At 37.9% G+C, this 17,030-nt stretch overlaps 2 protein-coding genes across 3 annotated transcripts in view; one reads left to right on the top strand and one right to left on the bottom strand.

The window, feature by feature from the left end:
• The window catches only part of LOC136258130 (unconventional myosin-VI-like), a 53,028-nt gene that overhangs the window by 12,016 nt on the left and 23,982 nt on the right, over positions 1 to 17,030 (bottom strand). The window lies entirely within an intron of this gene.
• Positions 1,865 to 11,189, top strand: LOC136258137 (uncharacterized). Of its 2 annotated transcripts, none has more exons than XM_066051446.1 (2): positions 1,865 to 1,953; positions 10,316 to 11,189. In XM_066051446.1, exon 2 carries the CDS (start codon positions 10,325 to 10,327, stop codon positions 11,084 to 11,086), a length of 762 nt encoding a protein of 253 aa, XP_065907518.1. In that variant the 5' UTR covers positions 1,865 to 1,953; positions 10,316 to 10,324; the 3' UTR covers positions 11,087 to 11,189. The 2 variants fall into 2 exon arrangements, with proteins under 2 accessions (XP_065907518.1, XP_065907517.1); XM_066051445.1 differs by having other exon boundaries at positions 1,865 to 1,957.

Here is a 17,030-nt window from a genome sequence, read left to right as displayed (position 1 = left end):
TGTTTCACTACTTTTTATTGCATAGATCCCTACTTCATTTTTAAATTAGCAATTTTTAAAAATACTAGTTTGTTTAGTTTCTTGTTGTAGTACAGTTAGTTACAGTGTACCTTGTGAGCTCTAGCTATTAAGTTCCTGTATAGCCTAAAGTACGTACTGTGCCAAAATTGGAAGCATATAGGCCTGTCTTTGATTGTAGTAGCAGTGGCGCTCAGATCTATGACCTGTCTCAGTACGATGGTCCACGTTCTATTCACCTGGGCCGGAAGTTGTTCGAACGAACAGGCCCTTTCAGTTGTCTGGAGCTTAGTCTTGACTAACAGGATGAAGTAATACAATTTCCACTCGAGTACTATCCAATCACTTGCTGATCTTGCCGTCAATGTGTTCAGAGGAACAAGCCGCCGAGTCTCAATCCGCCTATTAAGTAACAAATCTAAGACAACTCAACAGCCTTAATGTTTCACCATAGATTTCACATGCAACACTTGAAATTATAAGCACCCCACTCTTTCAGCAGTATAAGCGCTTTCTGAAATAATTTTGTGGTGTCTACAGAAAAGTGTTGATACAGAAATTAATGCCTAAGTATGGTTTCGATGTTTTAAAAAGAAGACAACCAACCTGATTGAATATAAAAGGTAAGACAAGGTGCACAGGGCATACACTCGTTGGAACCCCAAAAGGCACATCCCACCGGTGAGTTTGCAACTGTGGTCAGGCAGTGAGTGAGTGAGTGAGTGAGACGAAATCTCAAGTTTTTAAGGTTTTAAAAAAGTTCTATCTGGTCACTGGTAAGTGTTTTATTTTTAATGCAGTATTTCATGTTAGATGGACTAATATTATTCCGTAAAGGTGATTTTCGTGTCGTAAGATGTCTCTAGGATGACTTTTTAAAGGCAGCATTTTAGGCGGCGCACTTCACTTTCGATGCAATCCCTACTTAAACAGTACTTCCGTACTGTTTGATACTGCCTGAGTATTTTTACTGGGCAACAATAGTTGTGTTGCGGCTATTTAGTGTAGTGACAACCGTGTGGCCAAGCCATGAGATTTATGTGGAGATAGGCTTGTAATCAACCCACCTTGGCACAAGTTGATATGGTAACAAAAAAAGTATGTCAAAAGAGCTATAGTGTTTATGTATTCCAGTATGGTGACCATGTATTTGGTATTTGAAGAATCATGTTGCACATAAGTGTATGAACATAGATATACATGTACAGTTAAGTACATATGAGGAATAGAGTAAAATACTGTTGGTTCATTTGACTACACCTGCATGACAGCAAAGTTACACTTAAAGCACTAAGATCAAATGAATTAGAGTGCTATTATTTCCATATAGCACTGCGTATGGAAAATACAGCACTGTTGATCATGTACAGTACACAACATTTTAAATTGCCAGAAGTATAGCCAAAACAATGCTATTTGTTTGCTTTATGACCAAACTTGTACTATACAGACACTTACCGATTGTGTATGTGATGGCTAAAAAAATGCAGTATGAGTTATGAAATGAACGCTCTGAACAAAAACCACCAGAATGCACTTTAAACCAGTGTCACACTTGTACAATATTAGAAAAATAGCGCTCTGGCATGGTCTTGAGCCAAATACAGGCTTCGTTTCATGCTGTATTAGTCTATCACATATACTCTCATGCTATTTTTACAATATTGCACTCGTGGTGGTGCTTCATTAATACTAGTATGCACATACTGCACTACAATATATGATTAGTAGATGAGGCTGGCATAAACCGGCTTACATACAAGTATGATGTCATTTTGTTTTGATAGCACTATGCATGCACTCCACTATAAAAGAACCAACATCATATAGAACAACAATTGTTGCATATCACTGAACAAAAGTATAGTGTTATTGTTAGTTAGCATTAACAAAGAACAATAAAGGGTTTTCTACTTGTTATACACTTGCAGAAAAGTAAGTAAGTAACTGTGTTTGTGTTTACATACGTATACTCGTGTTCACAAAACTAATAGTAATGCATGATGCAAATTAGACTACGTATATAGACGGCACATACATACAAGGTACGTACTGTAAGTAAGTATAGCACAAACAAACCTCAGATAGGATTAATAGAAATGTAGATTTATATGTAAAAAGCACAGATATACAAGAATTGACACACAATGAACATGTGCACAATTTGTAAGAATTTCTGAGCTTTTGTATGATTTAAGTAGTGTACAAGTGTTCCACGAGGTGAGAAGACTCCATAGCTATTAATGAGGAAATTGCATGCTACTTCAATTGTCTGTGTGCACATTTCTAAATAGGCACAAATGAAGTGATCTCTTTCTTTGACATGTCAAGTATTTCTACGTACATGCTCTAAGCTACAATGGTATTAGATGGACGCTAGAATTTAAAAAAAATCAAATTAGTCCAAGATAAACTACTGTAGTCAATGGCAACTAAATGAATTTGCCACAATTGGTATACCACATCCCACGTAACAGATTAGTGACAAATTTTGCAACTTGTTAACAATGGCACACAACACACAATGGAACAAAGGCCACACAGATACATGTTTACAGCTTGGTTTTGGTCACAACAAGCAATATATTTTTCTTAACTGTGGCATGCTATAGTTAGTCAATACATTCTATTGTCCAGTCAGAGTTTAAACAATCAATAAAACAAGTTGATGTTGTGCTACAAAAATCAGGTGCCATGCAGCTAGATACAGTGCTACACAAATGCAACATCATCTTGTGACAGTACAAGTGATTTTAAAAATGCTAATTGATGGGTGTGGCACCTATTTCGCTCACGAACATTCATCCTGGGATAAATACTCACAAGCGAAAAGGGTACTACACCCTTTGATTAGTAAGTTTTTTTAATCGCTTGCAGTGTCATGAGATGACGTTGCGTTTGTGCGGTAGGCATCATAGCTCATATGGAATTACAGTTTTTTTGCAATTGAATTCGTCGCTTTTCAATTGACTTTGTCCCATTTGCAGTAGAGTTTGTCGCCTTTGCAGTAAAATTTGTCGCATTTGCAATTGAATTCGTCGGTTTTGCATTAGAATTCGTCATGTTTGCACAAGAATTCGTCAGTAACAAGATTGGCAGCTGCTGTAAAAAAGAAAACAAGATGTAGCAGCTGCTCCATGATCTTGTTGAAGTACAACTGCTGTAAGCAACTCTTTATAAGGCGATAATTCTTCAGCTACAACTTTTTCAACAACATTTGCAACTGTGTTTTGCCATTAGCGATGGGTGTGGTCACTCTCAAACAAGCTAATTAACTTTAATGGCTTCGCATAAAACCAGCTCCAGTTTCCTTGTAGTGCCTCAAATGGTATTCTCCATGGTGAAATGATTCACCTTGTGATGAGCGGCTGGTTTCTTGCAGTCAATGTAATCTAATCCAAAACAGCCAAGCTGTAAAAAAAGAGTGCGGCCCTCAAGAAGGCTATGGTGAAAAACAATGTGAAATCCAAGATGGTGGCCAAGAAATGGCTGTGATGGTAGGTTAATGGTAAAAAAATTAATAACAACAATTCAGGTGAATTTGGTGCTGCTTGCTTGGTCTTGGCACAAAATTCACCTGAATTGTCGTTATTAATTTTTTTTAAATTAACCTACCATCACAGCCATTTCTTGGCCGCCACCTTGGATTTCACACCTTTTTTTCATCATAGCCTTTCTGAGGGCCGCACTCTTTTTTTACAGCTTGGCTGTTTTGGATTAGATTTCACTTCTTTTTGTATTTGTATACCCCAAAGCCGTGGGGCCTTTTTAACCTATCTTTTTTTCTTTACTACATGAAGAAGAAAAAGATGAAGCAGATTTTAAATACTTTAACTAATTCAGATTTTATCAGTAAATGTACAAATTATATATACATACAGTTATTACATGTTAATTATTCCCTACGGATAACTTGTTTGCAGCTGATCTCTCTACTGCATGGGTAACTTGAAATGTAGCTGAACTCTATACAGGGCGATTTGCTTGTAGATGAACTCTTTACAGGATTCTCTCTATAAGGTGGCTTCTTTTAGCTAACTCTCTATAGGGTGATATTTTCGTAGCTGAACTCTCTACAGGGTGATTGATTTTTTTTTGCAGCTGAACTCTCTACATGATTGTTTCTTTGTAGCTGAACTCTCTACAAGGTGACTCCTTCTAGCTGATCTCTCTACAGGGTGATATGTTTGCAGCTGAACTCTCTACATGGTGGTTTATTTGTAACTGAACTCTCTACAGGGTGACTTGTTTCTAGCTGAACTCTCTACAGGGTGATCTGTTTGTAGCTGAACTCTGTACAGGGTGATTTGTTTGCAGCTGAATTCTCTACATGGTAGTTTCTTTGTAGCTGAACTATCTCTACAAGGTAACTTCTTCTAGCTGATCTCTCTACAGGGTGATTTATTTGTAGCTGAACTTTCTACAGGGTGATCTGTTCGTAGCTGAACTCTCTAAAGGGTGATTCGTTTGCAGCTGAACTCTCTACATGATGGTTTCTTTGTAGTTGAACTCTCTACAAGGTGACTTCTTCTAGTTGATCTCTCTACAGGGTGATTTGTTTCAAGATGAACTCTCTACAGGGTGACTTGCCTGTAGCTGAATTGTCTATCAGATTAACTAGTTTGTAACTGAATTCCGCACAGAATAACTTGCAATGTAATATAATTCTATAATGCAGTAAGTTATAAACGTAGCTGAATGCTCTATTAGGGTGACTGTTCTATTAGAGTATCTTGATCCCGCATTTGCTACATGTAGTTGCCTTTCGAATCATAACTCAGTGGTTTGTAATCCGATTCTTTTGTACTACTGCAAGGACTTTCTATGATTATTCCAGCTGCATACTGATTTTCAGCTCATTGCTCTAAGCGGTTTGCCTGGTAGACACGAAAACTAATAGTTTTTTTATTCATAAAAATCAATCGCGTAATTTTGACACAGGTTGGGTTTTATGTCATATCTCCATGGTCTTTATCTTGATTCGTTTCAAACCACAAAAGGTGCTCCTACAATGGTTACTCCATCTACATATCAATTTTCAACTCATTCCTCCAAGGGGTTTACCCTGTTAGCGTGATAGACCTTCAACCTTATTTTATGCAAATAATCGGTCACAACTCAATGAATGTTCATCGGATTCCTACCAAAGTTGGTATGGAGATCCGCCTTAATGAGCCCTTTAAGCATGCTAAATTTCAGCCCGATCCGAGCATGCATTCGTGTTTTATGGCGGATTTTGCGAAGTGTGCAAAATGAAGATGAAGAAAAAAACGAAGAAATTAAAACGAAACTTTGTTCGCTCGTATCTCGGAAATGGCTGGAGTGACTTTCTTCAAATTTGGTATGTAGACTCCCCTAACTGGCCGGCACTTCTGTAGCAAATTTCGTTCCAATTGGATTAGGGATCACAGAGCTACATAGGTGTGAAAATTGCATTTTCTTTCTTCCTGTTAATATACTCACAGTGTGGCTTCTTGAGCTGCACTGTGAGTACTCACTGTGAGTATGTAATATCAAATTATCAATACTCACAGTGTGGCTTCTTGAGCCACATGACACACTACCATGTGTCTTGATTATGATGAATTCTTGTGCAAACGCAATGAATTATAATGCAAAAGTGACAAAATAAATTGCAAAAGGAATCAAATCAAATGCAAAACCAACGAATTCAATTGCAAACGGGACGAATTCTTCTGCAAAGGTGACAAACTATACTGCAAACGGGACAAAGTCAATTGCAAAAACCGGTAATCAACTTTGTATTGATAATTTGATATTACATACAGTACTACATGTATATGCTATTATTTTATTTAGCTAACCGTTTTTTTTTGTTTTTTTTGATAATACACACGGAATTAATCTTTTTGACAAAGCCTTTAGGCTGCTATTCATTTTTGCTCACATATGTAGGGGACACATCCCCTTTAAAGATATGCTTTTCCTGGTAGCCTATGAGGTCTACTGTAGTGATATTTGGTTAATAAATACCCTAGTAGGAAGGCCACTTTCAAAGTTGGCAGATAGTGTTACACCTGTGTTTTAAACTGGGAAATCCTTTGAGCCAAAGCTTACCTGTACAGAACTTTAATACAGGCTTTATTTGTGACCTAAGTTTAGAAAACCATCAATCTACGCACAATAGTTCTTTGGTAATAAAATGCATTTAAAAACAATGGATAAAATTGCAATCTCCACCAAAAAAAGTTAAGCAAGTTCTTATCGCCTTGCTGGTTGGTGAATTGACACTCCAGTGAATAAATCCTGGGCATCATCGTGTTCCCCTGTTCATGGGGAGTTCAAAAATCCTTGTTTGATACACAAGTTGGTAAACAAGGATTCAGTCAGTAAAAGGATTCAGTCAGTAAGAAGGAGTCCCTTGTGTAATCAGTCCCTAACTTCAGTCCTTGTTTGATACTCATCTCCATACACAAGTTGGTCTCCGAATTAGACACTTGTTTATGTTGTGGTGACGAAAGAATTTACAACGATCCTTCTTCAATGAATTTGCCTCCTTTCTCGATCACAGAAGAATACCTTTGGCAAAAACTAAACCTTGGCGGATTCACAAATTCATGGCGAATACAATGAGTAAAGATTCATTTCCGTACACCATTGTACCAGTAAGTTATGACTGTTTATGTAAGTGCCTGTAGATTATTTTCTCGATGTCTTCTGTACATATTGATTGATTTGTACATATTTTTCCGGCTATCTACTGTTGTATTTCCCACACCGCTTAACTTATGGAGCTGAAACTTAGCCAGTCTATTCCTCTGACCCTGTAGACAACAAAGAACCAATAAAACAAATTTTGATGAATGTGCATATATCGACAGTTTTCTAAAATTAGGTCACATTTAGCCTTCATTTTTCTTACATGCAGTCTGTTTTTACCATTAAAATGGTTTGCTCAAGTGGGTGCATACAGACAAACATAGGTACACGTATGTTTATATGAAACCAATCCCAGTAAACTAGGCATGCCCACAGCCTGGTTTAAAAAATTTCCCACAATATTCTCAGATACACAACAGCTCATTTAATGGAGTGGCATGAACACAGTGCATCATACTTTACAAGTTTAAAGGCATAATATTATAATACTGAAAAGGAATGTTTACTTGCCGTTGATATTGATGCAATATGCATATAAACATTATTTTAATAACCGAGTTATGTATACAGACATTAAAGTTAATAAGTCTCAAGTACATCACAATAAGTATGAATATGATACAGAACCACAAGTATTACCGTATTACTCAGGCTGAATGGCAGAGAGTAATAAAAAGACATGAATATTTTACTGTAATAAACAATCTAATCCAAAGCAGCCAAGCTGTAAAAAAGAGTGCGGCACTCAAAAAGGCTATGGTGAAAAAAGATGTGAAATCCAAGGTGGCGGCCAAGAAATGGCTGTGATGGTAGGTTAATGGTAAAAATTTTAATAACAACAATTCAGGTGAATTTGGTGCTGCTTGCTTGGTCTTGGCACAAAATTCACCTGAATTGTTGTTATTAAAATTTTTACTATTAACCTACCATCACAGCCATTTCTTGGCCACCACCTTGGTTTTCACATCTTTTTTCACCATAGCCTTTTTGAGGGCCGCACTCTTTTTTTACAGCTTGGCTGTTTTGGATTAGATTTCACTTCTTTTTGTATTTGTATACCCAAAGCCGGCCTATGGCCAGCTTTGGGGCTTTTTTAACCTATCTTTTTTTCTTTTCCACAGGAAGAAGAAAAGATGAAGCAGATGAATACTTTAAATATTTCTGATTTTATCAATAAAATATAATGTACAAATTATATATATAATATATATATTTATTACAGAACTCTACATGGTAGTTTCTTTGTAACTAAACACTCTACAAGGTGAGTCCTTCTAGCTGATTTCTCTACAGGGTGAATTGTTTGTAGCTGAACTATATACAAGGTAACTTCTTCTAGCTGATGTCTCTACAGGGTCATGCACTAGTCAGTAGCTGAACTCTCTACAAGGTGACTTCTTCTAGCTGACCTTTCTGCAGGATGATTTGTTTGCAGTTGAACTCTCTACATGGTGGTTTCTTTGTAGCTGAACTCTGTACAAGGTAACTTCTTCTAGCTGATCCCTCTACAGGGCGATTTGTCTGTAGCTGAACTCTCTACATGGTGGTTTCTTTGTAGCTGAACTCTCTACAAGGTGACTTCTTCTAGCTGAACTACGTAGTTGAACTCCCTACAAGGAACTTCTTCTAGCTGATCTCTCTACAGGGTGAATTGTTTGCAGCTGAACTCTCTACATGATGGTTTGGTTGTAGCCGAACTCTCTACAAGGTAACTTCTTCAAGCTGATGTCTCTACAGGGTCACTTGTTTATAGAAATTCTTTGTAGCTGAACTCTCTACAAGGTAACTTCTTCTAGCTGATCTCTGTACAGGGTGAATTGTTTGTAGCTGAACTCTCTACAAGGTAACTTATTCTAGCTGATCTCTCTACAGGGTGATTTGTTTGTAGCTGAACTCTCTACAGGTGATTTGTTTGCAGCTGAACTCTATACGCGATGGTTTCTTTGTAGCTGAACTCTTTAGAAGGCAACTTCTTCTAGCTGATCTCTCTACAGAGAGATTTGTTTGTAGCTGAACTCTCTACATGCTGGTTTCTTCGTAGCTGAACTTTCTACAAGGTGACTTCTTTTAGCTGAACTATCTCTTTCCGTAGTTGAACTCCCTACAAGATAACTTCTTCTAACTGATCTCTCTACAGGGTGAATTGTTTGTAGCTGAACTCTCTACAGGGTGATTTGTTTGTAGCTGATCTCTATACAGGTTACTTCTTTCTAGCTGATCTCTTGAATTCTCTTCAGGGTGACTGCTCTATTAGGATAACTGCTCTATTAGAGTATCTCGATCTTGCGCTTGTTACACCAAGTTGGATTTCGTGTTATAACTCCGTGGCTTTAAGTCTGATTCTTCTACACCATTGAAGAGCCTTTCTTAGATTATTACTCCATCTGTACAGTGATTTTCAAAGCATTACTCCAAACGATTTATCTGGTAGGCGTGGCAAGTAGTCGTTTTTTATTAACTAATCTCGATTGCATAATTGTTACATTGTTGGCTTTTTCGTTGTATCTTCCTGGTTTTTAGCTCGATTTCTTTCAAACCACAAAAGGTTTGAGGTTCAATAGTTAACCTATTCACCCACCGATTTTCAGCTTCTTCCCATAAGCGGTTTACCCTGTAAGCGTGACAACATATTGGTGTTATTTTTCGTGAATAATCGCTAATAACTCTTTGCCTGTTTATCGTATTCCAGCCAAAATTGGTACCAAGATGCACCTTTATACCCCCCTTCTGTATGCCAAATTTCAAGGAAATCGGATATTGCGTTCGCGCTTTATAGCGGCTTTTGTAAGTGTGCGAAAAGAGGAAGAAAAATAATAAGAAAAAAAAAACGAAGAAACTAAGCCAATTTTTGAAGTCACATATCTCAGGAACGCTTGAAGCGATTTCGCTCAAATTTGGTATTTGGAGTACTGAAGTTGGAAGGAGTGTCCACAGCAAGAATCGTCTTGTTTCGTCAAGGCAGCACAGAGCTATGTAGGTGCGAAAATTGCGTTTTTGTTCTTCCTGTCAATATACTCATGGGTGTTGCGCGCCGGCTTCTTGGGCCACACAACACACTACCGTGTGTCTTGATTCAAATAATCATAGCTTTAGACAATGAACTAAGTGACACAGCTATGCACATTAAAAGATTACAATATAGTTCTTGGGAATCAGAAAAACTGTAAGGTTTACTATTTATGAACTAAACAACGAACTACCTGTAATAAATGTGTACAGTAGGACCCCCATTATCCGAACACTTGTGTGCCAGTTTAATCATACTGTGTTCAGATAACTGAATTAGTTCAGATAAATTTAATGAAGCCCATTCATTAATACAGAGTTTAGCTTAATGGACTGTAGTAGCTAAGCTGCTTTTTAAAACCAAATGCCACACCCCTTCAATTATCAGAACGTGCCTCGATAATGATCTAGTTTTGTAGGAAAACAAGGCATTGTGCCACGCCCATTAGTTTGATCTACTGTGTAGCTGAGTAGTGAGTAATATGTAACTGTAGCTAAATAGTTTTTTTAAACAGCATGATTAGTTATGCCTTGTACAGTGTGCTGGAAAATTCAGTCATGAAAGAGACTTTCATTAAAATAAAATTGCCCTCTGAATTGTAAATGTTATACAAAACCATTAAAATGTGTTTGCAATTTGCGTGTAATATGTATAATATAATATCAACAGATTGACACTATGAAGACAAAGATGCTTGTTCTATTGCTGTTTGCCACTTTCATCCTCACTGATGCTGTGGAGGTCACCAATGAAGATCCACTAGTCTCTTACCTACTTACAAGGATAGAACAACTGGAGTCAAAGATCATGGTTAAACCAAACACTATAAACACAAATGAGATCGCAAAGAAGTCTACTGAACAACATGCTATAGTTTCAGCAGCTAGCAATGACAAATGTGCTTGTCCACCTGCTGGTGTAGTTAACTATGTTAGATGGGGTAATTCTACTTGTCCCTATGGAGCTGTTACTGTCTACTCTGGAGTTGTAGCTGGATCGTGGTATGATCATCAAGGAGCTGCAGTTGATCCACTTTGCCTACCTCACAATCCGCAATACCTGAAATATCGGTCTGGGTATAATGGTGGCGCTTATCTATATGGAGCAGAGTATGAATTAGGCGGCCCACTAGACCACAGTCATCAACGTAACATTCCTTGTGCAGTCTGCCAGGCTAATAGTCGTACCACCTCATTAATGATCCCTTCTCGTTATGAGTGTCCTCCTGGATGGACCCGGGAGTACTACGGGTACCTTATGGCTGGACACTATGGCCACAAAGCTGCTACTCAACACATCTGTGTAGATAAAAGTCTTGAACAGATAACAGGCAGTGGAGGTGATACTAACGGAAAGCTCTTCTACACAGTAGAGGCACAGTGTAACCAGTTCATTCCATGTAGTGATAAAGAACTAACCTGTGCTGTGTGCACGAAATAAAACTGTCATTTGGAGATAGATGTACACGATTCATCTATAGGTTTCAGATTTTATAATTAGGTGCATAGTAAAAATGTGCGTAGCTACTGATTAGATGCATACAAGTGTGTATACATATGTTTTATGAATACACAAATATGTGTTGCTTATTTGAGACAAGTATAAGGAAAAATTAGGAATTTTAAGCTTGATTAGGAACCACAGAAATAAAAAGTAGTCTTCTATAGGCATACTAGTGGACATTTAATCTATGACTGAATTAGGTTCCACTACTACAACTGCAGGTACCTTCCTCATCTCACTACTTTTTACTTCTATGATACCCAAATTGAACTAAAAATTCCTAATTTTTCTTTGTACACATTTGTTTATGTTTTGTAACATAATCATGACTGGTAAACCCATGCATACAGCATCAAAAAAAGAATGACACTACAATTAACTAGCATTGGTACCTGCTCTACGTGCAGGACCATGTCCACACTAACTAAAAGTCATAAGCATTAAATATCAGCACCACGTCGAATAATGTTACTGAACAGGTAAATGTAGACACCTGTGTGGTAAACATATACGTATGTATACACATCACTAGCGTCAGCAGCTGACTATTGACCGGTACCTTAACTTCTAGCTTGGTGAAGGAAGGTCCTACAAACTTCCAATTTTCACCATCTGCTCCAGCTGTCTCTCAGCTATAAAGTACAGTAAATGTAGTCCCATTTTCGTAGACCGATTCATTATAATGCTCTGTGTGCTAGACTGAGACCATGTAAAGTACATATTATTGACCACCGTTACATATTATCAACCACACATCCATTTTCCAAATATGAATTATCAACCAGTTGCTAATATCCAAGAATATCACTGCACCTGAAAACTCTACCACATCCTGCCATATACGACGCAATTCAGCATCTAATAATGTACACACCCACCAATTTTCAGATTAATCGCATGATTAGAACGCGAATTATGAGCAAAACCGGTTTATTAACACATAAAGTGCCATCTTTACAATAAAGCAACAATAAAAACTACAAGTCTTTAGACTGGTCTTTGCTTGAAACCTTCTTTAAGACTGAATAGAACAACCTGGCTGCTTTTGCCAGTTCATCACACGAGTGAACAAGGGCGGATTTGATAAAATCGTGATCCAGCGTATCATTCAGACTTGTTTCAGGCTTCACCACTACTGTAGGACTTAGTAGAACCTAGGCCAATACATTTCCACTTTGTACAGCACTGGTAGTGATGTCTTGGCCGACTTATCTCCTCCTTCTCCATTCGAATGTAGCAAAATTGTCTTCACATGATCAAACAAACTTGCAATGGGAAGCACTCGGCCAACTACGTTTTAAAACCCTTTTCTGATGATCAAAAACCTGTAAAAGAGGACAGAAACCATTAGAACAGCCAAATAAACAAGTACGAATTCATGGAGGAGTTCATTGTTTTTATAGGAAATGCTTAGGTTGATAATACATACTTGGTCGCTTGTCTTAGCTTAGATATATGCAGTACTGCTATGGTCACAGCATTTCAGTATAATATTGCTTTCAGGCTTAAAGTGACTTCACCATGCCTGCCGTCTGAATGTAACTTTTAACTCACTGACAACAAAAAGAAACGACTATAGCATTGGTACCTGCCTACAGTGCAGGATTTGTCGTATTGTCACAGCTTAAAATTACCGTTTGCATACCATCTCCGCATTAAGTGTATAAATGTAATGCAACGGAAACCAAGCATTAAACTTTAGTACCATATATGTATGTATGTGTGATGTCACATTAAGCATCAGGCTGTATCCTGCAAGTACACTGAAATGATGTAAGCACAATGATGGAGGCAAGTAAACTTAACAGCAGAGCTATGTGTAACTAGCTAACAGTATAGTATTATATTACCACACAGATGATGATGTAATTTATAATAGTAGTACATGTCATGCAGGCAATACATGTAATTATACCATTTCAAATTCTATATGACATTAAAAAGAAATATAACATATGTAGCATCAGTATACCTAACCTAAAGTAATGGTACCTGCCCTACGTACAAGGCATTAAAAACTGTCTGATAAAGGTACATTACATTGACTGGTATAGGTATTTACTTGCAGTTTGTATGCGGTTTACAGAAAGAATTCAAGTGAACTTTTGTCTATACTCTTGCACTAATTGTACTGTAAATGATGAATGACGGCAAGTAGAAGCTTCATTTAAAAGCTAAGTAATTCTTAAATGATGAGCGCTTCGTTTGGCACAAAAAGCACTTCGACATGTGCATCAGCTGGCAAGAAAATTGTTGGATACCATAGAAATGTAGACAGACAGACGGACGGCTTTTCAGCTTTATTGCACACTACGATAGTAGTGTATAGTAGGGACCACAAGGAGTAGGCCACAAACCATCACCCTAAAGACACCTCCAAGTTAACCTTTGGTTAAATTTTAGTACATACGGGACATGTCCCCTTTCAACTCAAAAGGATAGACTATTCCTGGTAGTCTATGAGCTGTTTTTCAGTGGTTAAATACCTGTAAAGGTAATAAAGTAGTTCACAAAGTCTGAGCAGAGTCGCCACACTCATATTTTGGACTGCTGAAAAGAAATCATCTCGGAACAATAATACAGGCTTAACTTAGCTTTTACTTCTGCTACTTTTACAATTTACAACTTTTGCTTTATGAAACATACGGTAGATATGTAGCTAGGTGAACGCACTTTTGGAAAACAATTTCAGCAAACCAGGTGCATACCCACAGCCAGCAAAAGGCTGGCCTTGAGCATGTGTTTGGTTTAGTAAATAAGCAGGTAAAATACATACGCATGTATGTACATTAGCTCATAGGGGTTGTTGGTGTGTACAATCTAATTGAGTTGTCTACATCATAGTGAAGATCGATGAAAATACTAACTCTCCTGATCTTAACAACCTTCTTCATCACTGATATTGTGAAGGCCACTGATGAAGATATCAATTCTCCACTAGTCTCTTACCTACTTGCTAGGATAGAACAACTGGAGTCAAGATCATGGTTAAACCAACTGCTAGAAACACAGGTGAGATTGTTGAGAAGTCTACTGAACAAAATGCTGTAGCTGCTAGCAATCAAAAGTGTACCTGTCCACCTGCTGGTGTAGTCACCTATGTTAGATGGGGTAATTCTACTTGTCCCTATGGAGCAGATATCATCTACTCTGGAGTTGTAGCTGGATCATGGTTTGAACATTATGGCAGTTGATCGATCCACTGTATTTACCTCCTAATCCACAATACTTAAAGACTCTGTCAGGATATCAAGGATATGCTAGGCTATACGGAACAGAGTACCAAATAACTTCTGGTAGCCTAATTAATCATGTTAATGATCATAATGTTCCTTGTTCACTCTGCCAGGCTTATGGACGTACTAACAAGATAATGATCTCTTCTCGTTATGAGTGTCCTCCAGGATGGAATACTGAGTACTATGGTTACCTTATGGCTGGATATTATGGTCACAAAGCAGCTACACAATTTACATGTGTGGACAGCAGAAGTCTCGAACAAGTTCCAGGTAGTAAAACTAGCACTAATGGGAAACTCTTCTACAATGTTGAAGCACATTGTGGCCACTATTCCTTGTAGTAATAAAGAAGTCACTTGTGTAGTGTGTACCAAGTAACTAACACATAGCTGATAAAAACTGTGCAACTTAAAATGGATGTGTTTACTACTTACATGCAACTTGTGTGTACTATTACTACACTGTGAAATGCATATGTGTGCTATGTGCTAGCTTTGTGTACATAAGTATGCATGCACTCCTACCGTATAGTAAAAACTTTGGTGGTAAAAAACTTTGGCGAATTTGGTGAATAATGTTCAATTCGCCAAAGTTTTTTTTGCCAATTATTTTAGATGATCACATGAGCACATTGAGTAACTAGAACTTGAGATGAAGGTCAGCTCTTACCACCACACAATAAAGATCGAGCTGACTTTGGAGATCTTGATCTTCCTAGGAATGTGTCCCACAGTTGTAAGCACTCATTGGGATAGCATTTCCAACTGGCTTCCCAATTCGGACATCAGTTAGTTCATCGTCTCGTGGTGGATTTGCCCAAATACTGATAACCTCTGCTACTGGAGTTCACTGAAAAAGCAGATACAGTCGCTCTCGGCATCGCAAGAGATAGAGAAGCACGCCTTTGCTAGTAGGTCATTAGATCAGTAGCTACAAAGTACTGCTACAACAACAACGCTAGCTACCTATACGCTTACTACATTACTTAACTGATGGGTTGACACCTTGTCATTTTATCCTTACGTACCGTACAATAAAAATTTGGTGGTAAAAACTTTGGTGAATATTATTTCAATCGCCAAAGTTTTTCCCGCCAATTTTATCAACAGAGGGTTTCATCACACTTTTTTTACCGCCAAAGGTTTTTACTATATGGTATCATACTAGTGATGCACCAATACCGATACTAGTATCGGTATCGACCCTATTTTGGCGGTATCAGACTTGAATCGGTAAAGCTATAAATGCCCAATACCAACCGATGCTTTGAATGACGTCATTTAATTACTTATCAAGATGGCAGTGTACATAGCGCATTGAACGGAGTTGAGCAAAAGCTGATATAAGCCATGAATTCCTTAAAAGAAGCCAGCTGCTAGCATTATTAGTACAGTGGAAACTGAAGTAAGCCACGAAATAAGATTCATTGAAGCCATAAACTATTATCTTCGCGCGTAATTGATAGCCACAAAACCAGCAAACTGCAGTTAATGAGAGTAGTAAATGAGTTTAGTAAGCTAAATCACTAGCTGTTTCTTGTGAGAAATGCCTGTGGGGCAAAGTATCGGTATCGGATCGGTATCGGCCATTTCTGGCCTCAAATGTATCGGTATCGGATCAGTAGTGAAAAAGTGGTATCGGTGCATCACTATATCATACAGTACGATAGTAACTGTATAGTAGGGATCACAAAGGAGTAAGCATGGCCCACGAAATAATATAACCAAAAAAACAGCCTTGATTTCCCCCCATTATGATGATGAGGCAGTATTGGTTAGGTAAAGCTGAGCCCAAACAAGTTTTCAGATCGACCTGAAACGCTTTCAACAAGTTGCTATGAAATTTAAAAAATAATCTATTTAATGAAATTTTCTAGTGACTGACTGACTGACTGATGCCTTCAGACAAGCGTAACTCAATAACAGCTAAGGCTACAGGCTTGATTTTTTCACTATTCGATGTCACTTTGCCCCAACAGGTGCCTTTTGGCATACCGCAGTATGTACAATGCATTCTTCATGGACTTACCAGTTGTGTCCCATTCATCTTGGCTGACTGCGAAAGGTGTCAATTTGGCGATAGCACGTGACGGCTTCCTTCGTAACAAAAATCGTCCGTATTTGTCATAGTGGCTATTTTGATAGCAGAGGTGCTATAAAACCAGTTCTTGATTCGTACTGCTGTGTAACGGGTTGAACATAGCTGACAACGAAGTGTAAGGGATACTTCACTTTTCAGACGATAATTGATATAACCGGGGCGCGCAGCACTATTTCTTCGGTATGCGTGGATTACAGAGGTGCTTTTCGAACAGTTCTTGATTCGAAATGCTGCGTAACGGGCTGAACAAAGCTGACAACAAACCGTAATGGATACTTCACTTTTCAGACGATAATTGGGGCACGCGGTTCCATTTCAGATGCGGTATGAGTGGTTTCACCAATCATAATAATTTACAAAAAAAGTTAACAAACAAGTACACAGAAAACTTTGGAATTTTCAAATAGAGTAGTGACCATAGCACATCAATAAAAAGTACTGAAACAAGTTGGAGTATTGCATGATATTAAATCACAGTAAAAGAATAAGAAATGTTATATCCCTACTGTGCATTCCATTATGGTATCATGAGCACAGTAGGG

Source organism: Dysidea avara, chromosome 6 (genome assembly GCF_963678975.1).
Source record: "Dysidea avara chromosome 6, odDysAvar1.4, whole genome shotgun sequence".
Taxonomy (NCBI): Eukaryota; Metazoa; Porifera; class Demospongiae; order Dictyoceratida; family Dysideidae; genus Dysidea; species Dysidea avara.
Note: the sequence above shows the minus strand (reverse complement) of the source record. Positions and strands in the feature narration are given on the sequence as shown.

Bases quoted from the DNA above. Each gene is read 5' to 3' on its own strand.
- LOC136258137 (XM_066051446.1), top strand. From the start codon at position 10,325: ATGAAGACAAAGATGCTTGTTCTATTGCTGTTTGCCACTTTCATCCTC.